Source organism: Brachyistius frenatus, unplaced genomic scaffold (genome assembly GCF_029030835.1).
Source record: "Brachyistius frenatus isolate BFR_SWC_R1_liver_20210118 unplaced genomic scaffold, ASM2903083v1 Contig_164, whole genome shotgun sequence".
In the NCBI taxonomy this organism is placed as follows: Eukaryota; Metazoa; Chordata; class Actinopteri; family Embiotocidae; genus Brachyistius; species Brachyistius frenatus.
Genome location: NW_027210763.1, coordinates 245118 through 269969, shown reverse-complemented (window position 1 = coordinate 269969; position 24852 = coordinate 245118). Strand labels below are relative to the sequence as shown.

At 44.2% G+C, this 24852-nt stretch overlaps 1 protein-coding gene across 4 annotated transcripts; it reads left to right on the top strand.

The window, feature by feature from the left end:
- Positions 1–384: 384 nt before the first annotated feature.
- On the top strand, positions 385–20072 carry siah1 (siah E3 ubiquitin protein ligase 1). Of its 4 annotated transcripts, none has more exons than XM_069716905.1 (6): positions 385–573; positions 3727–3810; positions 13217–13273; positions 17466–17647; positions 18493–18789; positions 19630–20072. In XM_069716905.1, the coding sequence occupies exons 3-6, from the start codon at positions 13264–13266 to the stop codon at positions 19999–20001; spliced, it is 861 nt and encodes a 286-aa protein (XP_069573006.1). In that variant the 5' UTR covers positions 385–573; positions 3727–3810; positions 13217–13263; the 3' UTR covers positions 20002–20072. The 4 variants fall into 4 exon arrangements, with proteins under 4 accessions (XP_069573006.1, XP_069573004.1, XP_069573005.1 ...); XM_069716904.1 differs by lacking the exon at positions 385–573 and adding an exon at positions 1589–1653; XM_069716903.1 differs by lacking the exon at positions 3727–3810.
- Positions 20073–24852: the final 4780 nt, after the last annotated feature.

Here is a 24852-nt window from a genome sequence, read left to right as displayed (position 1 = left end):
GGTAAATTGGCAAGAATGATTTTTTTTAAATAAGTTTTTTTTTTTATAGGTCAGATGATACGATGGGAACCTCTTCTCACGTTCACGGACATTTTTGCATATTTTCCTTTAATTTCATCAGAGAAAATCCAGCTTCGATGAAGATGAAGCATTAATTGGAAGTGAAGTGAGAAACCCGGAGGAGCGTCGAACAATTCACGAATTAAAATCATCGCATTTGATTCGATTATTTTATGACTTCACGTCTGTAAGATTACGTTTCACGTATGTAGTTACTTCTCATGTCAGGTTTAGTCTTTTATTTATTTATTTGTTTTTAATTCCTTAATTTGGACCAGTTTGTGACCATCGAGCGATTCGTGCAGAGCGCGCGCCCGCGACAGAACTTCGACAACTGCGCGCGCTCCGGAGCGGCTGGTACTTAACGGCTGGCGGCTCGTCTCCGGTTCAGCAGCGCCGACGAGTCCGCGGAGAGCGGCCGCATGAACCACGACGAAGCGGGATCCTGCGTCCACCGCCGCGCCGTACATCCACCCGTGGGTCCGTCGTGAACCGAAGGATATTCCTCCCGAGGTAAGCGGGCGTGTCGGGCTGCCCCCTCCCTCCTCCCCCCCCCCCCCCCCCACCGTGTGCAGTGTGTGTTGGTGAAAAACAACAGCCCCGCTTGTAGCAGACGTTAGCTTCCCTTCATTAGCCCCCTCCGTGCTAACGCCCCCCCCCTCCCTCCCTCCCCGGTTAGCGCCGTTGCTTTTAAGGCTTGTTTTGTTGTCTTTGACGCGGTGAAACGTTTCCCGCGGTGTGCGGTCGGTCGAGAAACGTTGTTGTCAACGTTCAGCGAAACGGTCGCGTGGGACACAAACAAAAAACACACAACAACGTTAGCTGCTCGGTGCCGGAGCTCCTCCACACTGCTAAGCTAACAAGTCGCCGATTTAGCTCGCTAGCTCGCGAGCTACGGTTGGTGGTGGAGGTGGAGGAGGAGGTGGTGGTGGAGGAGGAGGAGGAGGGGGGACGACACCGCTTTACGGCAAGACGAGGCCTTGTGTCGGTAACGGTTAAAGCTCGCGCTGCCTCCTGCCAGACAAGGCCAGCTCGGTGTTTAACAGCGGGTTGGTTCAGGTCGACGGGAAGCCGCAGCGACCTGGTGTGTGTTTGTGTTGTTGTTGTTGTTGTTGTTGTTTGTGTTGGAGGAAGTGATGGATCATGTTTACTCCCGACCAGCAGCCGGAGCGGCCGCAGTCTCAGACCCGCCGTGGCGGCGTTTGACCTGCCTCCAAGCAGGACGAGTGAATGTCAGCTCCGGGAGGAGGAGGGGGGAGGAGGAGGAGAGAGGAGGAGGAGAGAGGGAGAGGAGGGGGGGGGGGGCTCTGAACTCCCTTTTTATTTTAATATGATCGTATTTCATCGCCTCTCTCTCTCCAGTTGGTTGTAGGAACACCTGTAGATGAGTTGTGTTGTTTGAGCTGTCAACAAAACCAACAGCATCAGTGACCTTCTGATTAAAGCTACGAGGAAGGCCGCCCAGTTAAAGCCCTCGTTTGTTGTTGTTGTTGTTGTTTATAACGTCTCTGCTCAGGCTGAGGGTTTGCATGGGGTAAGATGGGGAATGACGTGAGCTCACCAAACTCATGATGAACTCACGCAGTGACAAAGGTGAGCAGTCAGACCTGTAACTTTTTACACATGTGGAAGTGATGCTGGTGTAATAACAAGTGAAAAGGTTGATATATTAATATATAGATATGTTGATATATTAATATATAGATATGTTCATATATTAATATATAGATATGTTGATATATTAATATATTGATATATTGATATGTTGATATATTGATATATATATATATATTGATATGTCGATATATAGATATGTTGATATATAGATATGTTGATATATTAATATATAGATATGTTGATATATTGATATATAGATATGTTGATATATTAATATATTGATAGATATATATATATATTGATATGTTGATATGTCGATATGTTGATATGTCGATATATAGATATGTTGATATATTAATATATAGATATGTTGATATGTCGATATATTGATATGTTGCTATGTTGATATATTAATATATAGATATGTTGATATATCGATATGTCGATATATAGATATGTCGATATCTTGATATGTCGGTATATCGATATGTTGATATATTAATATATTGATATATAGATATGTTGATATATTGATATGTTGATATATTAATATATTGCAATGTGAAAACCGGCAGCTCCTATAAATCAACACCGAAGACTTTTTCTGTTTTGCTGCCTTTTAACAACCAGATTTGAGGACATCTTAAACTTTTATCCATTGTTGGCTTAATTAATGATTTAATCACTGTTTTTAATGTTTTAATCACTTGTTTTTAAATGTCCTTTTCTTTTGCCTGATGTTTTGATGCTTTCAATGGTTTTATGTGAAGCACTTTGAATGACTTTATTTAAATGTGCTCTACACATAAACTTGTCTTGATACTAGATATAGGCTCCCGATTTAGGATATGGCGTAATCAATGTCTTTTTGTATTTAAAAGTTGCATTATAGTAAAAGTATAGTTATTATTTTCACATTACTGATGATTATTCATCAAAAATGTCATTGTGAATATTTTGTCAAAGCAGCCATCGTTGCCTCGACAATATCGTTGCGAAATCAAGGTATTAGTTCCAAAATAATGTTTTTTAGAAATATATTATGTACACACACACTTTTTGGTCTATATTGCCCAGCTTTATCAGTTTGGGTTTGAAAGTACTTGACTTGCATCGTTCGCTGATTGGAGGTCGTTTGTTTACAGTCTTGTTTATAGAATGAAAAATAGTTGGTTTTTTTGTCTTTAAGAAAAATGTTTTTTTTTTTTTAAATTATAGTCTTTGCACAAAAGTGAAGCATGAAGATCGTGGACACACATTATGGCTGAAAGATGCTCACGCTTTAATGTAACACTGATTGTTTGACATGATTATGCGTGTGGAGAAATTGACTCGTGTTTTTAAAGGCAACACGTGTGTTTTTCAGCAGCGAGTACAACTACTGTTTGGCCTCACATCATATTTGTAGCAGTAGCTTGAGGATGATGTGTGGGAGGCTTTTAAATGGGATTTCAGCTCTATGACTATTTCATCAATGGAAAATATACAATTATTGATAAGCCTGGCCTAAAGCATATTACACTGGCTTGTAAAAGTGTGCCGTGTATTTTGTCAGGTGATGCCCGGGAATATGAATATTAAAAGTTAAAGACTCTGCTACCTTATGTTCAATATGACATGTTTATTATTCATTATTTATTTGACTGTATTGTCAAACTGTCGATGAAGAACATTCATTCTCTCTAATAGTCAGAAATATTAAGGCATTTATTTGAGATGTTTTGAATGATTTTTTTTTTTTTTTGCCCTACGTTCAATATTTTACGGACGGCAGAAGTTATTTGTCGTGCACTTAATTTTTACCGCCTTATTCCGAAAAACAAAAAATATTCAGCCAATTTCCGCATTAATCTTGGAGGCAAACATTCTTGTTAGTTACAAGATAACAAGGTATTTGTTTTCTAGCAATCAACAAGTTAATTCGACAAGTTAAAATAAAAATAATGCAACAAAATATTAAAATGAGATTAGTTATGGCCACTAAATCGAAAAGTTAATGTGTCTGATAATAAACATATTTCTAATTGTTTTGCAACACTACTATAATAGGTTGGACCAAAGAAAATGATGACCAGAAGCCTTTGAAGATATGGTTGGAGTCTTGTGGAGCCTGAAGCTGTTTGACTTTTTACGGTGAGATTACTCAGCAGGTGTCCGTCTGAGTCTCCCGACCTTTGGATGATTTGCACCTTCAGATTCAAATGTTCACATTGTTGGAAATGTATTGTCTTCCCATTTAACTTGAAAAAATACAGCTTAAGTTTGCGTGCTTTTAAACACAAGGCAGGCATTAGAGCTGCATCATGTTGTTGATAAAGACGGGAATTGCAACACAGCTTGCAATAATTACAGCATGTATTTTCGCTCGTCTGGTGTTAACAGGTGGTTTATTCCAGTTTATTGCTTTAATCTCAGGTGTAAATCCAGTCCTGATTTGAGGACTAACATGAAAACACAGTGATGTTCGGATCCAGAAGAAGGCATTTAAAAAAAACACCAGTTTAGATTAGTTTACATTAATGTGAGAAACTGCAATAAGAGTACAAAATGTGATAGTGGGAATAAATCCAGCCAGAAAGACTGGATCCTTTTTAAGGACCCCGCACACACCCATACGAGTGTTTTTAGTTCTTCTGACTGGTTGATCCGGTTGAAGTTAGTTGAGGAAGCTTGTTCAATCCTAACAGAAAGGTCACGTACACGTCAGTCAGTCTGTTTCAACTCAACGTCGCCGTCTTGAGAGCTAAAACATACCACCCTGAGCAAAAAAAAAAAAAAAGTAAATAAAAAGCGGGTGTTTATTTTTATTTTTTTGCCGAGTGTGGTCGGCACGGTGTCGGTCGTCTGTAATGCAGCAGCAGAGATGAACTCGTCGTGACGCGAAGGTTTTCCGTAGCTTTTAGAGAGGTTTAGTCGTTGGGTAATGTCGCCACCAGACAGATGTCAAGATGATGGGGATTTATGTCATTGGTAGGAAAAACTGATCCTCGTGAAATCCCCGTGCTCATTAAAATGCAAGGAAGGTTTGCTTTTTCACATTTTTTATTTTCAAAGCTACAACAACAATAAAAAAGAAGGTAAAAAGTTGTATTTTTAGCAAAACATTCAGTCGACAAAATCTCAGGATTATTGGTCGGTCCGTTTTACTTTGTCTGATGAGATGATGTCCGAATAGTAAAATCTTCGGTGTTTTGGTCGATTCGTTGTGTTTGTAGTTTCACAGACGTCATGCTAACACCGCCCCTTTAATATTGTTTTATTTTCTACCTATCCCATGCAGAAGGGCCCGGTGGTATTTTCTCTTATATTAACCATGAGCCCTTTCTCACATTCCTCACTGAGAGTTTCTCCTGCAGGAGGAGGCTCCAGCTGCTTTTGTTGGTATGCGGCCTCTCTGTGAACTGTTGAAGGTTTCGGGAGCCGTTGTCCACTCTGTGTTTTCGTCTCCTCCTCGGCGGTTAATCCCACCAGCTGTCTCTAGGTACAGTCTCTAATGGCCGCTTTATTTATGTTGTGAATTCTGCAGCGAAGGATGATCGTAAGCGCATATGTTCGATGGTTGCAGCCCGGGCGCGCTGATGGTTTGAAGACATCTGTCGCGGCACCCCGAGGCGGTTATCACACAGGAGAAAAATGGCGGCAAGTTAACCTGCTGTAGGATATTTTACAGCTTGTTGATTAGCGACTCTCCTCCAAAAAGCCTCGAGGTTGAATTAGGCCACGTTGTTCAGTTTCGGTTTTAATCATATTAGTTTTAAAAAGGCACGTTTTATTTGTAGAGCACATTTCAACACCGAGGCAATTCAAAGGGCTTCACGTGAAACCACGGAAAGCATCCAAACATCAGGCAGAAAGAAAAAGGCGTTAAATTCAAATAAATCAAGCGAGCTACAAAATTGCTTGAGGACATCGGCCATGTTTCCTGTCTTTATTCTCTTTTTTTTTTTGTTTTTTGCAGCGGTTGAAATGTTTCTTCTGATGCCGTTTCTGTTTAATCAACTCTGCTTCATGTCGAGTGTCAACAAAGCTCAGTCGGCTCGTTTTGTGTTTGAACGTCACGCGGTCCATCTGAGCTGCCGGTCTTCCTCTGCTCCTCCTCCTCCTGCTCCTCCTCCTCCTGCTCCTCCTCCTCCTGCTCCTGCTGTCGTCACCTGACTACCTGTGTGCTTGTGCGGTGTCACATGGCACAAGACAGAACTTTGTCTTCAGCGGACATGTTTTATGTGACAGTTTTGAGCCTTCTCTTTTTTAAAGCAAGGTTTGTCCTGAGATCTAATATGGCTGAACGTGGTTAGTTCACTTATGTCTATGTTGAGTTTGGCAAAAAATAGGGGAAGGGGGGGGCAAATAGTACACTATCTGACCTATTGTATATAACTGTTGGTGCTTTCTGCTGGTATTACATGTTTGAGGAGGTGGATGTGTTTCTTAGTCTGAACACCGATGTGACTTTTGCTTTAAAAAAATAGTTTTTACTATCCTGGCACAACATCAGCAGCACATGTCCAGCTCAGCTCATCCTCACTAGAGTGACAGGTGTGTGTGTGTGTGTGTGTGTGTGTGTGTGTGTGTGTGTGTGTGTGTGTGTGTGTGTGTGTGTGTGTGTGTGTGTGTGTGAGTGTGAGTGTGAGGGAGAAACTGAGAGACAGAAGTGACTCATTGGCTCTGTAACAGTGAGGTAATTCTAGATCTGTTACTAATGCCAAAGGGAGTCCCTGCTTGCTTTATCACTGTGTGTGTGTGTGTGTGTGTTGCCCTCATATGCGTTTCCTGAGAGGCTTCTCCATGGCAACAAGCTGCCGAGCTGCGTTGTACCTCCAGTTGTTTTTCCTGCTGAAGTAAAAGAGGTGACCGTAGAAGTTAAAATAAAAACAAGAATATGACAACTTCACCCCCTTAACAAAATAAAATGACTTATTTTTTAAATTTCTGGTCTGGCTGGTACACAAAGTCCCAGAGATATGCTAGCAAATGGTCTTTATAGTGATGTTATACTTTCATCCTAAAAATGTTCTACCAGAGTGAAGTTAGTTTGGCGTCGGTGCACCAACCTACCATCTGTAACTTTTATCTTTTCAATGCATCCTGTTGTCATTTCATCTTTGAATCTATCTTCTACATTTCTATTATCTCCATTGTCTTGCGTGTGTTGGTCTCAAAGTGGTTTTGAAATGGTCTCATCTATTTGATTTTTCTGGTATACATTGGTATTTTCTGTCTTATTATTGGCCTGTCAATCATCATCAATGCATCATGGGTACAGTCAGATAGGAAGCTGCTCTTCATTAGGTTTTCCGCCACTCTAGTTTTTTTTTTTTATCAGCAAATGGGTTTGTTCTTCTGAAGACTCGGATTAAAGAGCTAAAGGCAATTCTGTAGTTCATCTTTTCTGAGCTCTTTGGGACTCTAAAATGTTATACCTGTCTTTTTAAAGAACCGGATTCTCTCAGCATGAGGACTCAATCGTGGTGATTTCCTCTGTTAGCGTACCGAGCTCTGATCCAGATGGGAGAACCTCCCGACTCTGGACTTGTTTTCTGTGGCAGAGGCTCATGCAGTGAAACGGACCGAAGCTGGCTAACTAAGGGGAAAAACTGAGTAGCCAGCATGGCATCTGGACCCCAGAGTCGGGCCGGGGGTCTGTGGGTCTGTGGTGGTCGGCTAACAACGTCTCACTCTGTCTACATATGAAACCACATGTAGAGACGCTTTTCACCTTATGGTGGCGCTCCCGTGGTTTCCACGCTCCGTAACGTGCTCGTAGTTCACACGGCGGGTCGTGTGGACGGTAATCTTGCGGATTTTAAGATTTTAAACGGACTTGACATCCACACACACACACACACTCCGCCCACCCCCCACCCACCCCGCTGATATGTAATCAAGGGGTCAGTCTTTATTCACAGTGGGCGAAGTCGGCCTTGTGACCGGAAACAAATGTCCCGTTTAATCTCGCCTCACAGTCGACTTCAGGATGTACTCAGCGGTGGAGAACAGGGATCTCCTCCCGTGTGATGATTCGATCTACCGACACACCGTTCAATGCAACAGATTCCATTGATCGCTTCTTTTCACTTCAAACCAACACTTGATGCAATCAGAGCGTTTTTTCTTTTTTTTTCTTTTGACCTCCTTTCAGACGTCGCAGAAGAACGAGTCGGACTGTAAACAGAAAACGGGGACGGCAGGCGTCGTGTCCTGGATACGTGGGTCCTGACGCCTCCTCGCCTCTCCTTGTTGGTCTCTCTCTTCATTTCCCTTCAGTGGCGCTTTATTGCCGTGACATGAATACAGACATCTGCATTGCCAAAGCATGTTTAAAATGTAAATAGCGTGTGTCCGTCCCCTCCCTCTCTCCGTCTTCCCCTTTGTGAACCCCTGGCTGTAGGTGATGAAGTGTTTGGGTCGCTGGTGATGAACTGCTGCCGGGTCCAGATGGCTCATTGTTGGATCTGCTGCCCTGCCCCTCTAATAACACACTTTGGGCATTGGCTAGTGTCACTAGTGCTGTTTTATAGATCTGTGTGTGTGTGTGTGTGTGTGTGTGTGTGTGTGTGTGTGTGTGTGTGTGTGTGTGTGTGTGTGTGTGTGTGTGTGTGTGTGTCAGCGGGCTCTCTTTGTGCTCATAATTCTAGTTTTTTTTGTTTTCTGCTGCTGAATTTCTGACTGCTTCATCTTCATATTGTGGTGATAATGTGAACAGATGTGGCGTAACGATGGTGAAAAGGATCCAGAAGAGGGAGTGCAGCCGTGCGCCTCCTGTCTCACTCGTAGTTAAACCAAAATCCGGTGGCTTTTTCCTCCTGAAGAGGTCATAAAAAGATAAAAGAATAGTGCTAATTAATACTTTTTTATTTTTTATTTATCATCGTGCAATACTGCTGTTTTCAGTTGGTGCAGAAGGAATGATGTGCTGCTTTTCTCTGTTTGGCTCTGAAACTGAGGAGATTTGTTTTTAAACTATTTTAGATGTTTTATAGATGATCAAAATAAAATATGAAACCAATGGACACCGTTGTCATCAGTTGAAATAACCGTTAGACCAACTTTCAAACCCCTTCATGGTACACGGGAGGTATTACTGACAGAGTCACACTTACTAAAATATAGTATGAAGTTTGATTTTTTTTTTTTATAAAATTGTAAGTTTATCGTGCTACTTTACGCTGGTATTTTTTTTAAAAAATATTTTCTGCATCCGTGAGCACACGAGTGTACCTGTGATGTAAATGTCAACAGGGTAGCTTCTTTGCAAAACAACCGTGCACCACTAATTCACACTAGTGCAGCCATTACACAACGAGGACAGTCGCTCTGCACGAAACAAAAATGGACGCTGAATTTGAGCCTCGGCTCCGTGACGAGGTCCGTCGGTACTGACGTCTTACAGTTAAACTACTACATGTCTGTGGTCTGTCTGCAGCTGTTCTTCTACAGGTCCGCCAGGGAGGATCTTCAGGCCCCTCAGATGTCCTCTGTGGGCGGAGCTCCCGGTCACAGTACATAGGTGGACGGCCTTCTCGGCTGACCTCCGCGGACCTCGTCGGTGTTTAGTGGGCAGTTACATCTGTCTTCAGATCGGTCCATCACCTCAGATAGATTTCAGTGTTTTTCTTCGTGCTCTGACTTTCTCCTCCGCTGACAGACGGATTCCAGCTTCATGATATTTGTGCTTCTTTTCCTGCTTTTTGTTTTTTTTGTGCCTCCGAGAGAGAGAATAAAAGAGTTTAAAAAAAGAGTTAAATCACCGATTTTAAGAAATACATCTGCTGTAATTAAGAAAAATGCCCGAAGTCAGAACAAACATAAAAGTCCCCCGACGTGCCACCGATATTTTCTATTATTTGGTATTAAGGTATTCAAAGTCCTGCATAGTTGTGGTAAATGGTTGGAGGAGGGGAGGTTGGGTTGTGGGGGGGGGGGTTCGATAGAAAGGACAGAGTGAAAAGAAAAAGGCAGTGAGAAAGTGAGGGCAGCTGGTGGTGCAGCCTGCAGCCAGACAAGGCTGAAATCTGAGACTCTCAGCCACACGGCCAGGAGGAGGGAGGGAGGAAGGGAGGGAGGAAGGGAGGAGGAGGCGGCACAGAGAGAAACACAAGTTGGAGACAGTGAGAGTGTCCATCCGGGAGAAAGAGGGCAAAAATATGCAGAGAAACCACGCAGCAAAGAGATACTGACAGGAAACCAGAGGTGTAGGAGGCGATAAACCAAATCTGGAGGAGTCCAGTGGAAGTCTGGAGGGAGGAGGCCCGTGGTCGAAGGAGAAAGGGTTATGTGTCGGGTTTTTTTTTTTTTTTTTTAAGTTAAGGGAGTCGTCGGCGAGTGAGCATGCTCCGTTCGGACTGACATCGGATGCCAGCTTCAGCTTTAGCTCCTCGTCTCTCCACAAACACACCCAGCGGCGGTGACACCTCCCGCTCTCCAGGGGACAGGAAGCACACCGGAGGAATAAAAGCTCAGGAGAGGAAGGAGAAAGAGGGGACAGATTTTTTATTAGGGACTTTCCTCGCCTCTCCTCTTGGAGGAAACTAAGAGAAGCTTTGTTTTTCCAATCAGTGAAGGATTTATTCTTCTGGTAACTCCTGTACACTCCTTCTTTTTCTGGCTGTGGGAATTCTTCCTCTCTTTTTAATTTTGTGTCACAAACCTGCAATTTTGGAAATTTGTTTTACCCGTTTTAAAAGGTGCCGAGCGGTTCCTGGACATTTTTTTTTTTTTTTTAGCACCGGTGAGAAACAAAAAGATGGAACTTGCGGTGTTGAAGATCTACAGTGAGTTGGCTGAAGTGCCTTCATGTTGCCGGCTGTTCCTGGTGACTGATTAGGCAAAGTGAGGGGAGTGGCAGGCTGACCACACACACACACACACACACACACACACACACACACACACACACACACACACACACACACACACACACACACACACACACACACACACACACACACACACACACACACAGACAGACTGGTGACTACATTTTCAGTGCAACAGAAAACATATCTGGGTTTCTTTGTGCTGCTCACTGACCTGGTTGGTGTTTTCTTGTGTAGTTTGGCCTCATATTGCCGTTTGATGGATCCCCGCTTCCCTTCCAGGATGTCAGCAGCTGTTTTTCTCTGCGTTTCCAGTGATTGAAGGATTTCATCCTGGTTTTTTTTTTGGTTTTTTTTGGGTGGGGGAGTCTCCGGTCTGCTCCTCTCGTCCTCTGTCCCCCGGTGGGCCGTTATATTTTCTGTCCATTTAAGCATCCGTTCGCCTTTGCCTCGGGACACAGCTCTCATTCTTTCATTGCAGCCCGCCCCGGACCCTCATGGGCTCATGCCTCCTAAACAGGGGGAGCGGGGGGCAGAAATATGATCCTCTGTTGCGCGGTGTGCCCGGGGCAGCAACAGTGTGTGGTTTCCATGGAAAAGGCCGGAGAAGCGAAGCGCGGGGCGGCCGCGTAAACGCTGTATGTCTGCGGTCCCGGTGAAACCCGAGCCGGCTAGCGTCGCACTGAAAGCTCCACCCTGGAACGCCCTGTTCAGACTCTTCTCCTGCGTCGCCGCGAGGGGCGTGCACGGGACTGAAGGTGAACCAGCTCGCATGGAAAAAAATACAAATAAATACACGCTCATTTTCTGGGAAACGATTTCTACGTCTCCCTCATCACCTCCGATGTATTTTTTCTGCAACTCGTCCTTTGTTGCAAAACTTAGTAGAAGTCGCTGCAGCTGTTGGTGTCGGCCTGATGAACTGTACCAAGAAACTCAGCTGGCAAACATTGTACGTTCTGTATGTTTGTTGAATAGCGTGTGTGTGTGAAAAGAGTGGGCCACGACTTGAGAACAAAGAATAGGAATATTTGTGTTGAAGCCCGGCTTGTTCTGCGCCTCCTTCACATCCTCGTCACCGTATCTTTATCTTTTATCTCCACTTGTTCCTTATTGGTTTTTTTTCCAGATTTTCCTGGTTTCAGTATCTTTTTTTTTTTTTTTTACCCACTTTCCTTTTTTTTTGTCCTGACGTTGTGTTTATGTTTAGTCTGAGGCAAGTCAGCACATGAACTTTAAGTTAATGTTTTCCTACATATCTCCCTTTTCTTTTTTTTTAAGCCTTTTGGATCAGCTCTTGTCACGAAAGACGGAAACGTTTGAAGAGAAGAATGAATGAGATTCCCTAATGAACCCTGTTAGTGTTTGATAAGCAGAAATGTAGATGCATCAAAATTGATCCTACTTTCCCTGCAGGATGAATATTTTAATGCGCGTTGTTATTAGTCCGATCGCGGCCTCGTTTACTTGCACTCAGTATTCAAAGCGAGGCGCTTCTTCAATTACGGTGTTGGTGGTTTGGAGACGAGGGTCCAGATCCGGACGATAACCAACATCGTTTTAAAGTTTTTGTATTTGAAGTCACGACCAGTCGGGAAAATGCTGATTTGTCGTACTTAATAAAATGTCACCTTTTTAATAGCAAAAATAGAAAAACCTCAAAAGCTGCATTATTGCTGCCGTCGCAAATAAATATCGCAGTTGTTGATCTTAATGACTTGGTGAGTCACGGTGCTTCTTAAACACACATGCTGTTGATTCAGTGATGGATTCACACGACTGATCAGCTGTTGAGTTTTCAAATTAAAAGCCCAGCGATAACGACTAATCATAACTGATGAAAATCCACTTTTCCTGCCGTGTTGTGCGTTAAAACAGATTCTGCGTGTGGAAACGGGAAAGCCGGCGTCTCCTTCTGCCGATTGTTTACACATATCGATGTGTTGTATTGAATTGATTGCCGTTCACGTGATCTCGTACTGCTGACTGCACACGCTGGTTGTTTAGAGGCTTTATGACTTCAGAAGGGATTTCTAGGTTTTTCTTTGAGGTTGTTGAAGCAGTGTTTGTTTGTTTGTTTGTTTGAGTGAGTGGAGATCATTTAGCAGCTTCTCGGCTTCAGGTATAAAAGATGCAGCAGCTGCAGAAGTGATGGCGGGCAGCGAGGGAGATTCACAGGATTGAAAGTGCTGAAACACGGAAAACTAACAACGTTTCAAGTTGGACGGCAGACGTAGAATTTATCAAAGATTCTCTCTTCTTTTCAGCAGAGTGTTAAAATCTAGGAATAAGTTTTCACCCTCTGGGGAGTGATATGTCGTTTCACAACATAATAATCCTGACACATCATGTCTCGGACGTTAACGCAAGGGATGCAGCGGGATCTGCTTTATGAAATATGAATGACAGGTGTGGAGCCAGTAGGAATCAATGACTGGAGGTCTCGTGCTAATAATGCACATTTGCATTAACGACACTCTTATAAGTGGCTGAAATGCCTTGAATGGGCCTCGTTCAGTCTGGGGTGGGGGTGGGTGGGGGGGGGTTATTGTTTACTGTAATATCGGGATCATTCCCAATGAATAAAACAATTCATTTTGCGATAATGGAAATGAAACGTGGTGTTTGTCACTATTCGGTCAATACTTCATATGTGACATATTTTCATAGTTTTTGTAGGACTGCTGCTCCTAACCACGTTGTTGTTTTTCTCTCTTTTTCAGAGGTCTCCACATTTCAAGAGAAGAAGAAAGCCTTATTTGGAAATCTTATGGACGAAGGTGCGAATTCCTGTTTCTGTCTATTTCTTCCTCCTCCACCGTCTTCGTCTGCAGCCGCAGGTTGTTGTCACCGTGTCTGTCAGAGCTGCAGGGTGAAGGTGGTTCCTTCTCTTCCTGTTGGGAACACCTTCACCTGGGGGGCAACACACACACACACACACACACACACACACACACACACACACACACACACACACACACACACACACACACACACACACACACACACACACACACACACACACACTCTCTCTCACCTTTTCTGAGGTGCACAAAATAATCTGGAGTTTTCTCATCCTCTCCTCCTTCTTGCTGCTCCTCTTGAACACTGTGTGCTCAGTCACCGCTTCTGTTTTCTGTCCGTCATCCCTCCCTCCCTCCTCTCTCTCCCTCCCTCCCTCCCTCCCCCTCGGGGGGAAGCAGGGCTTCATTGCCCTCTCTATCGGGTTAGCTGACTCACTCTTTCTGTCTCCTGTGTTCACTTCCTCCTCACACCTTTTGTTGTTCCCTGGTTGTTGGATGTATGATGTCGTTATAAAGCCTCTCTGGAGAACAATCGTCCCTAATGAGGTGCCAGTCGCCTTCGGTATCCCCGTCGTTAACGACTAAAAGAGCCCACGCGCTTTACTGTAAATTCAGATCGTAAAGCTAGCTGACAACAACAACAACAAAAGGGGGGATGTCGGGCTCTGCTTGTCTCTTTTACTTTGCGGTTATCTTTGGCAGTGTCACGATGCTGCTATGTTTATCCCCCTTTAGCTGGGCATGTTGCAGCTTGTTACGGCCTCTCGTGCTGCCAGCTGCCTATTGTACCTCCTGTTAGCTGAGATCTCTATCAGAAGCTTTGTGCACCCTGAAGAAAAGACATTTATTGTTGGAGACAAAGATTGATTTCAGTGTTCTGCCATTTTACTTTCTTTATTTATTTGTTTTTGTGGTAAAAATCCTCCGTAGCTCAAACATCCAGAGGCGACTCTAAAGATCGAACCCTTGTAGTTGAAATCAAAACGACACATTTGATATCCCGACTCTGGGTTCGGGTGCATCGCCTCTGTTTGTGAAGCTGCTCCCTGTCTCGGCCTCTTGGTCCACGGCCAGCGCCGAGCTATTTCAGTGAAGTATGTTTGGCCATACGTTCACTCAGGCTCACGGTATTCTTTAATAAGACGATACTGCAGCCTATCAGCCACGCCCAAAACACACTTCCTCTCCAACCGTCTCTCAAATCACAAGTTAATGAGTTTTAAGGTTTATTGACGTGAAAGGAAGATTTTATATATGAAGCAACGACCAAAAAATGATTGGTAATCAAGTTTAAGAGCCTGGTTTGGGTCAGTTGTATTCATGCAGCTTTAAAATGATAAAACCCATCAGATACGGACGTTATGAAGTCACTTTGTGCTTTTAACAAAGTACGTCATTAAACTTGCTAATTTTAAAGTCTTCTGTAAGTTCCCAGCGTGCACAAAACTGAAAGATATTCAATTTGTCTTCAAACTGTACGAGCCAAGTTAGGAAAAGCTGTGTTGAAGACTTCGGTCCTGCCTGCCAGCTGACGGTGACCGTGTCCCCGGCTCGCCGTCCCGAGATAATTGTGTCCCGCCGCTCTGAGTGCTGCTGCTAGCATGCTAGCCCGCTAAGAAGCTCTATTAATAGCCGCTGAGGCCGAATCTGTCTCCATCGCAGCAGATGTGTTTACAGGACCTGCTAAGCTAATACTCCCTCGGACTAGATCCAGCTTTTTCACCTCTGCAGTTGGCATGGGCGTGTGTGCATGCTAAAAGAGGCTTTTACCCTAGCAGCCCCCCCCCCCCTTCATCCTCCACCCTCCCTCCCCCGCTAGCAGCGCTGCCAGCTTACTAAACTAGAAATAAGGAGGGATGCTTATGCAAATAATGATGTAGATAAAAGCATCACGTTCAGTATTCATGGTTTACTGGGTTGCACTAAATCATCTGACAGCTGTCTCTCATGTCAGCAGGAAATCACAAACTCATTATTACTGTTAAAAAAAGAAAAGAAGCAGTTTATGGGTTTAATTTCCTTTATTTGGGAGATTTTATGAATGGCTGCTTTTAATCTTCATTAACAAGGATAAAAAAGAGAAAACATGATTTTAGGATCCAAGATAGATAATAGATGGATGGATGGATAATAGATGGGTGGATAGATAGGTAGGTAGGTGGGTAATGGATAGATGGATGGATAATTAATTAATTAATTAGAGACTCCTGATGGCTTCACTTTGTTCATTTAACACCCTTTTATATAAAGAGAAAGTGAAGTGAGCTGCTGTTTGATCAGATCCGACCGCGGTGCCTGAAGGCAACGTTTCCTGGTGGCTGAGAGTTTCCCAGCTGTTGTTGTCTGTCTCCATCTCTCCTCTCCTCTCCTCTCCTCTCCTCTCCTCTCCTCTCCTCTCCTCTCCTCTCCTCTCCTCTCCTCTCCTCATCTTTTACCTCCCACACATAACCATCCTCTCCCCTCTCTGGCCCGGGTCCTCCCTGCGCCGCCTCCGTCTGTGGGCGGAGCTATAAAAAGAATGAACTATGCCAGGTAGTGCAGCGGGAGGAGGGGGGGAGGGAGAGGGGGTGTCCAGCGTTTTCATGTACTGGTCCTGTTGAGTTTGATGCTTTTGGAGGTCACACAGATTTGTGCTGAATGATTTTAAACTTCCTCTTCCTCCACCCTTCATCTTCCCACCGCTCCTCTTCCTCACCACATCACTCTTCTCCTTTTCCCCCCCGTCGCATTTACTCGCCTCCTCTCCGCTCCACAGGGCCATCCCATACTCGACCACAAACCTGTTGCCAAGGCAACTACACAGCATGATAGGAAACAGCAGCTCCGCACACGCACACATCTGAGTTCACTTTAGTGTGTGTGTGTGTGTGTGTGTGTGTGTGTGTGTGTGTGTGTGTGTGTGTGTGTGTGTGTGTGTGTGTGTGTGTGTGTGTGTGTGTGTGTATGAGACTTGCTGCAGGGACGATAACACACACGTTAACCACAGTAGACTCAAACCACTCAGAGAGACAGTGACACACACTTACATGTTCTCTACTCGGTGTGTGTGTGTGTGTGTGTGTGTGTGTGTGTGTGTGTGTGTGTGTGTTTTAACATCAAAGCTTCTGTTAGCTCATAGCCACCAGCCGCAGAGCCCCCCCCCCCCCCCCCCCCCCAGACGCCGTTTTAAGCACAAACGCTCTCCAGTTTACAGACGTGACGTCGGTCACATCGTACAAATGTGGAAGTGCGTTAGTCTCCCGAGGTCGATTTTAAAAGTGTGTAACCACGGCGACGGTTTCAGCCGGTGAGTGCGTGCCCTGTAGATCGGTGTCGTGGTGATTAAACATGAAGCTCAGCGGGTTGTCGCTCCGCTTGGCGTTACACAGATGAGGGCTTAAAACGACAAGCGTCGCAGATGAGATAATAATAATAATAATAATAATAATGATAATAATAAACTCGCGCATGAAGCCACACGGCGTCGTGTAACACTGAAATGGTTGTCATATCGCTGCGTTCAAATGTGGTCGTATTTTACCGCGTACGTGAGAAGAGGCCGTATGAACACGAGGTCGAAGGTCACGGTCTCACGAGCGCTGCTTCTCGACGCTCGAAAGGATTCATACGAAACATTTTCTGATGTTTTCATTTTCTGAAACCTGATAGTTTTTATTGACTTAAAAACTGCTTTTGGCTGTTAAACGTGAGAAAATATTGTCTTGACAGAAATCATGACTGCAGCTTGAATGTGATGTCACTAGATGCATGTTTAATTCAATTACATTTGACTTATAAAGCGCCAAATCACAACACAGGTTATTGGCATTAAAGTCTTTTACAGCATCATACAGAGAAATTCAACAATTCAACATCAACTAGGAGGGAAGAAAAAACATCCAACAGAAGGAAGGAAAAACTCCCTCTTGACAGGAAGACAGAACCAGGCTCAGAGGTGGGCGGAGCTTCTGTTAACAGAACCAGGCTCAGAGGTGGGCGGAGCTTCTGTTAACAGAACCAGGCTCAGAGGTGGGCGGAGCTTCTGTTAACAGAACCAGGCTCAGAGGTGGGCGGTCTCAGCTCCTCTTGAGTCGGTGGTCCAGATGTCTTTTTATATCTTGTGATGCCGTCCAGTGGGATCTGCTGAGAAACTCGATCCCGACCCTCCGCTTCTCTCCTCCTTCCCCAGAAATGAGTCGCCAGACTGCCACCGCGCTGCCCACAGGAACCTCCAAGTGCCCCCCCTCTCAGCGCGTGCCCACCCTGTCGGGCACCACGGCCTCCAACAGTGACCTGGCCAGCCTGTTCGAGTGTCCGGTCTGCTTCGACTATGTCCTCCCACCCATCCTGCAATGCCAGTCCGGGCACCTGGTACGTACCAAGACTGTGTTGTGTTTTTTTTTAACCCAAAACCCCCGGTGTCTTGGTGCTCGAAGTGTCAGTGACTCTAGCAATAAATCCTATTTTAAGAAGTTCAAAAAGAAAAGAAAAAAGGCCAAGATACTTTTTCTGGCTCAAATTCAGATGTTATTTCCTGTAGAAATTGAAAAAAGTATTTTATTTAAACGTGTATTATCGTCTTGTTTTAGGATTTCTACATGAAATAATGAATAAAGACCAGAAGAGTTCCCTGGATTTATTTTTATTTTTTTGTAACTTCTCTTTCAAAAAGCACTTTCATCATGAGTTTGAACTTCTGACCTTTTTCCTGTTTGAAACTATTTTAATAAAGTTTTATTTTAATTATAAGGTTTTGAGCTTCATTCGAGCATCAAGACATCATAACATTGAGAATCAGTTTTTAACTCAAATATCACATTTCATTGGGGTCGGACGGTAAAAGGATAAATTTAAATCTTCAGAGATGAGTTCAACTTTAAAACATGAAGAAAATAAATATGAATGAAGGGATTTTACTGAATATTTAGCAAAATGACTTTTTATGTGGCGTCTTCTGCTTCCTGAATAAATTGTTGGAACTTTTTTTCTGCTTAAAGCTGCAGATCTCCTCAACGCTACAGAAATGCGCTCACGACACATTAACAGGCTGATGTTTGACTCAGAGGAAAAGGTTAAAGGTCAAACTGTCAGCTGTCCTTGTGTAAATGGTGCTCACTGTTATTCTAAAGGAATGCGTGTGTTTCCCGGACACGTCTTCTTCTAAATATTAACCAATGAGATGACAACCGGCGTGGCGTTGTCCGTCCCCTCTCCAGGTGTGCTCCAACTGCCGGCCCAAGCTCACCTGCTGCCCGACCTGCCGAGGCCCGCTGGGCTCCATCCGGAACCTGGCCATGGAGAAGGTGGCCAACTCGGTCCTGTTCCCCTGCAAGTACGCCTCGTCGGGCTGCGAGGTCACCCTGCCGCACACCGACAAGACGGAGCACGAAGAGCTGTGCGAGTTCCGGCCGTACTCGTGCCCGTGTCCCGGAGCCTCCTGCAAGTGGCAGGGCTCGCTGGACGCCGTGATGCCGCACCTGATGCACCAGCACAAGTCCATCACCACGCTGCAGGTGAGCCTCCGACTGCAGGTCCTCGGGTCCTCCAAACTTCATGTGGATGAATCTAGAGATGTAAAAAGGAATTTATACAAGTATTAGTTACTAATCATTAAAAAAAAAAAAAAAAAAAGGCAATTATATAAACACCTTTCTTTCTTTCTTTCTTTCTTTCATAAATGAATTTGAGTGGAGGGCTGAATTTTAGGAGAGCGCCCTCTGCTGGACCACACGGGGGGAAAAACACTTCAGACGATCTGCTGCAGTCAGACTTAAAAATTTGTTTCAAATAATTAATTTTAATCTGCAAAAAGAAGCTTTTATCTCTTTTGAATTTAGAGCACCGTGGCCATGAATGAGAACATGAGGGAGAACATTATCTTTATTTTATATGTCGTAGTCAGTTTGTTATGAGGAAGAGAAAGTCTTTTGTTTATTGCTTAAATGTATGACTATAAACTACAAATAGGGAGTTTTAAACTGGGGATTTACCAGTTTTGGGAGACTTGTAAAAAAACAGCCATCAAGTTGCATCGTGGGATCCAGTGTGTGTTTGCAGCCTCACCCAGTGAGTCCTGAACATCTCGTCCTCTGCTGCTTTGATTTAGACCTTCTACTTTTTTTTAAATAGATCTCGTGAGTCTCTGAATAAACGCTGGAACTCACCTCATAATAAAATAAGACCAACAGACTTCTGCACAAGATGTTCTGGAACTGCAGCTCCTGACAACACTGTTCCTTCTTCATTGGTTTTAATGTTAAAGTGGCTGCAGATGCTCTTCAACTATCTTCAAGTTTAAAGTCATTATTTAGACGTCCAGGAGCCGTGATGAGTGAACCTGTGTGTGTGTCCAGGGGGAGGACATCGTGTTCCTGGCCACGGACATCAACCTGCCCGGCGCCGTGGACTGGGTGATGATGCAGTCGTGCTTCGGCTTCCACTTCATGCTGGTTCTGGAGAAGCAGGAGAAGTACGACGGCCACCAGCAGTTCTTCGCCATCGTGCAGCTCATAGGAACCCGCAAGCAGGCGGAGAACTTCGCCTACCGGCTGGAGCTGAACGGCCACCGGCGCCGGCTCACCTGGGAGGCCACGCCGCGCTCCATCCACGAGGGCATCGCCACGGCGATCATGAACAGCGACTGCCTGGTGTTCGACACGTCCATCGCACAGCTGTTCGCCGAGAACGGCAACCTGGGCATCAACGTCACCATCTCCATGTGCTAAGGACTTCAACAGAGAAGGGTCAAAGAAGTTACAGATTGTTTCAAGGAGGGGGGGGGGGCATTTTTTTTTCAGAGGGGGGGGTGGGTGGGTCAAATCAGTTGTGACCTCACAGCGCCCACCCCCCTGGCCCCGCCCCCTCTCTGCCTCACCCCTTGATGTGGAACTGGACTGTCCGACGGGCAGCCGCAGAGGCCCAGGGGGTGAGATGGATGGATGGATGGATGGATGAGTGAGTGGTGGATGAGTGAGTGAGTGATGGATGGATGGATGAGTGATGGATGGATGGATGAGTGAGTGATGGATGATGGAGGAATGCATAAACACCAGGACGTAACTGTAGTGATGGTTATAGACTTCTAAAAAAACACATAAACACGTGAGACGCCGTCTCGACCTCTACTGGTCACAAACTGAAAGCTGTTTAAAGTCGCTTTGTCAAACTCTCGTCTCCTGGACACAAGTCCCCCCCCCCCCCCCCCCCCACCGCTCTTCATGTTAGTGTTTCTCCTCCGTCTGCTCTCCTCAGTTGTGCTCAGACCTCGTCAGCAGCTCCTGAGGAAGACTTACGATTGGACACGGGACTCCCGGTCAGTTGCTAGGAAGCTGTCTAGCTGTTCCTCCTCCTTGTTCGTTAACACCCCCCCCCCCCACCTCCTCCCCCCGGATCCAACGGTTCCCGCGCTGCCGACACGCGGATGCTCCGACCACGGCTGCTATTTACGAGTCCATTAAAAAAAAACATTCAAAAAAACAAGGTTTATCTTCACCGGAGATCGAACGCCGTCGCCCACTGACACGGACGGCTGTAGCACCTCCTCCCACCCCACCTCCCACCCACCCGCCCCCCCGGCTCTGTCCCGTCACCGCCGACCTCCACACGCTCCGTCGCTGGGTCGGATCTCCGAGAGGCTTCGCCCCTCAGCCAACACACACACACACACACACATAACACAACACAACACACACACACACACACACACACACACGGCCTGCTTGCATTGCAGGCCGTGTGTGTGTGTGTGTGTGTGTGTGTGTGTGTGTGTGTGTGTGTGTGTGTGTGTGCAGGTGTAAACGGCGGACGAATCGACGGAGCAGAACGAGTCCTGTTTTTGAAGAAGAAGAAAAACAAACGCTGCATTTCAGATGAGACGTTTTGTTTTCGGAGTTTATTTCTTTTCATCTGTTGTTTCTTTTTCATTATTTTAGTTTGTTTGTTTTTTGTATGACAAGAGAGAAGAACTCCCTGATGTTTGTTTGTTTGTTTGTGTGTGTGTGAGATGGACGCCCCCCCTCCCCCCTGCTCTCCATTGGTTTGTGCTCTGCCGGGCTTCAACCACTGATTGATGACTGATCGCCCAAACCGGGAACGAGGGACAGTTTCTTACAGTTACAATGTTGCTATTGTTATTATTAAATGGAGATTATCATAATTATCATTTTTTGTATTGAATTTTAAAAACAAAAATTAAAAGGCAGTTGTAAAACTTGTGGCTAAACTTCAGTGTTTGTAGTTAAAAAGCAAGTTGTTGTCGTTCTTCTGAAGGTTTTATTTTTTTAGTTATTTTCCTCTCCTCCAGTCGGGTTGTTTTCGTCTCTTTGTCTCTGTCCTCTTCTTTGTGTGGTAAGTCTCCCCCCTCCTCCCCCCTTCCCCCACACCTCCCCGTTATTTTATTTTTTGTGTCTGCGAGGAGGGAGGGAGGTCAAGCCAATCATCTCTCCCTTTCTCTTCATGTGGAGTCTCAGTAATGTTGCTGCTCTCCCTCGAGTCTTTTTTTTTTTTTTTTTTTTTTTTTTCTGTTTTAATTTGTCATTAAATAAATCTATCTTTTTCATACCTGCTGCCTTCTCCTCATTTCTCTTCCTTTTGAAGGTCTCCGATCCTTTTTTTTTTTTTTTGTGCCTGCGGAGTGACGTTGAATCTCTGGGTGGAAATTACATGTTCACGCAAGTGTGACATGATTTTAGTTTCACACCATCGTGATGGATGGTTGGATGGTTGGTTGGATGGATGGATGGATAGTTGGTTGGTTGGATGGATGGATGGATGGATGGATGGATAGTTGGTTGGTTGGATGGATGGATGGATGGTTGGTTGGTTGGATAGTTGGTTGGTTGGATGGATGGATAGTTGATTGGTTGGATGGATGGTTGGATGGATGGATGGATAGTTGGTTGGTTGGTTGGATAGTTTGTTGGTTGGATGGATGGATAGGTTGGTTGGTTGGATGGTTGGATGGATGGTTGGTTGGTTGGATAATTATAATAACGTTGTAACGTTATACAGAAAAGCTCAAACAATTTAAGTCAAACAAACAAAAAACCTTTAAAAGGTCGATTAAAATCTGATTAAATATTTCAAAATGTTTGAGGTGTGATAGAAAATACAGAATCTGTTCAGATGTGTTACAGAATTATTTCAAAATAAGGTGCATTAAAATATTACTCTCTATTACTATATTGAGGTTACTGAAAGATCTCATGCTGCCACAGAAGAAAAAGAAACCTCCCAGGTTTGAGCAGTGAAATGGGTCCGAGTGACGACGTCCTCGTTGCATCTGTCGGCCTCCAGAGCTGCTGATGGTTAAGTAGGTCTGAGGATGTCGGGCAGGTAGGACACCACGCAGGAGCTGAAGATGTTTCAACAAAATAAACGACGTCAAATCAAGGTAACACCGAGGACGACGTGTCCGTCTGCTATAGTATGACTTTATTATCATATTTTATACGACATGCTATAGAATGACTTTTTTATACGCTTTTTTTATATGCTACTACTATAGCATGTCGTCTGATAGTACAGTAAAAAAGTCATACTATAGCATGTCGTCTGATAGTACAGTAAAAAAGTCATACTATAGCATGTCGTCCAAAATATGATTTTGTTTTCATATTTCGGACGACATGCTATAATATGACTTTCGTTCACATTAAGGAAGGCAACACAATAGTCCAGTTGTCATCTCTCAGTCTGGAGGTCCCTGGTTCGACTCCCGCCTTGGTTGTTCTATGTGAATTTTGCATGTTTCTGCAAATCTAATAACCTAAAAGTAAAATATGTTGTCCATAATATGGATGACTAACCTATGCAGTCCATAGTCTAAAACATTACATTAGATTAATGACTTTTAAACACGTTATGGACGAGCGATCAACGAAGCAGTGGTTGGTGTTGTTGCCTTCCAGCCAGAAGGCTCCAGGTTCGAGACTCGCTCTGGAAAGGATGATGTTAACATCTTTGATGAAAAGTCACGTCCGGGGAAAGAATTGAACCTGGAACCTTCTGACTGGGAGTCAACAACACTAAACACTACACCGCTGTGCCTTCTTCTATAACATGTTTAAAAGTCATATAAATGATATAAGTCAGACAAACATGCAATAGAGGCAGCACAACTTTACAGTTGCTGGCGTTGTCATCTCACAGTCAGGAAGTACTCGGTTCGATCAGGGGATTGGAACTCTGTCTGGAGGATTGCATGCTCTTGTCTGGACTACATGCGTGACAACATGCATAAGTTAGTCGTCCATATTCAGGTGATAAAGAAGCATGATGGGATGTGATGAATTAAAGACGTATGAAGGTCATCCTCAACAAGACAGATTCAATGTCAGGGGAGCTTCTTTGGTAAAAGAGTAAATTGCACCCCGTAGAGGCAGAACTAAGTATTACAATTCTGATTCCAGCTCCTTAAATATGAATATTTTGTGGTTCCATTAGTTTTCTATGATAATAAACTCAATCTGTTTTGGTTGGTCGTGACAAAACAAAACACTTTTGACTGCACCTTCAATTTTGGGAAAATCTGGTCGACATTTTCTTTGTTCTGTTGCGTTAAATTATTAAATTTTCTTGTTCATATGAAGATATTCTCACACTGGAACGAGACTTTTTTTTCCAGGTGTTGTTGGTCTGTTTCTAGTTTCTCCGTTGAACTGACCAGCAGCTTCTGACGTCATCATTGCAGCTCACAGGTTTCTTCACTGCTTCATCAAACAGCTGCAAATCATCACGAACAAAGGAAGCTGCTCACAAAAGTGAACGACTTTAAATCTGTCAAATTAAATCATGTTCCTGCAAATTCCTGAAGATGTTGTTACATCTAAAGTTAAAAACTTTTTTATGAACACATGTAAACTTCTAGTTGTGATCTACAATGTGAGCCTCGTTTTTTTTTTTGTTTTTTTTTAGCCTTTGTTTGTTTACATTTTGGAAAATGAAGTAAGCCGAAGTCGCTATCAGCAGTTTGTGTTTGCTGTGCAGCATTGAATGAACTATTATCGATCATTTAATCACCACAAAACCAAAGAAAACCTAAAAACGCGATCATTTTTAGTCAGGTTCTGAACGCCTTTTTTCTGTGACTTCTCAACGGATTTATGGACGTTATTTTGGAGAGAAAATGATCCCCTGAAAGTCACGTTAAATCTAAAACATGTGCCCCGTGTCAGTAGATTCACGTTATGGCTGTGGTTTCCACACAAACTGCAACACTCAGGTGTAAAGAAACTTTGAACAGCCTACCTTTAAATTCCGCCATGCGCGCGCCACCGCTGTTGCAACTGTGAAACCAACTTCCGGTTGTTGTATTCATCACCTGCACGCACCTTTCGCCATGTGACAACGAGATCAAATCAAAGTAGTAATAGTAAGAGAAAGTAGTAATCAAGACATTTGGAGCCTCACCGCTGCCCCCCAGCGGCTGCATGAGCTACTGCAGGTCCCGGTAATTCCCGGAGACGCATCTTAAAACGGACACGTATCTTCAAAACAAATCCATTTAAATTATTATTTGAGAGAAGAGACAGAATAATTTTAAGTGTTGCTGCATATTTTGTTTTGAGAAAGTCAAT

Excerpts from the sequence above, each read along its gene's own strand:
- siah1 (XM_069716902.1), top strand. The coding sequence starts at position 11,134 with ATGTCTGCGGTCCCGGTGAAACCCGAGCCGGCTAGCGTCGCACTGAAA. Across the intron at positions 11,252-13,216 it reads GGGCGTGCACGGGACTGAAG|AGGTCTCCACATTTCAAGAG; the intron begins GTGAACCAGCTC and ends TCTCTTTTTCAG. Across the intron at positions 13,274-17,465 it reads TGGAAATCTTATGGACGAAG|AAATGAGTCGCCAGACTGCC; the intron begins GTGCGAATTCCT and ends CTCCTTCCCCAG.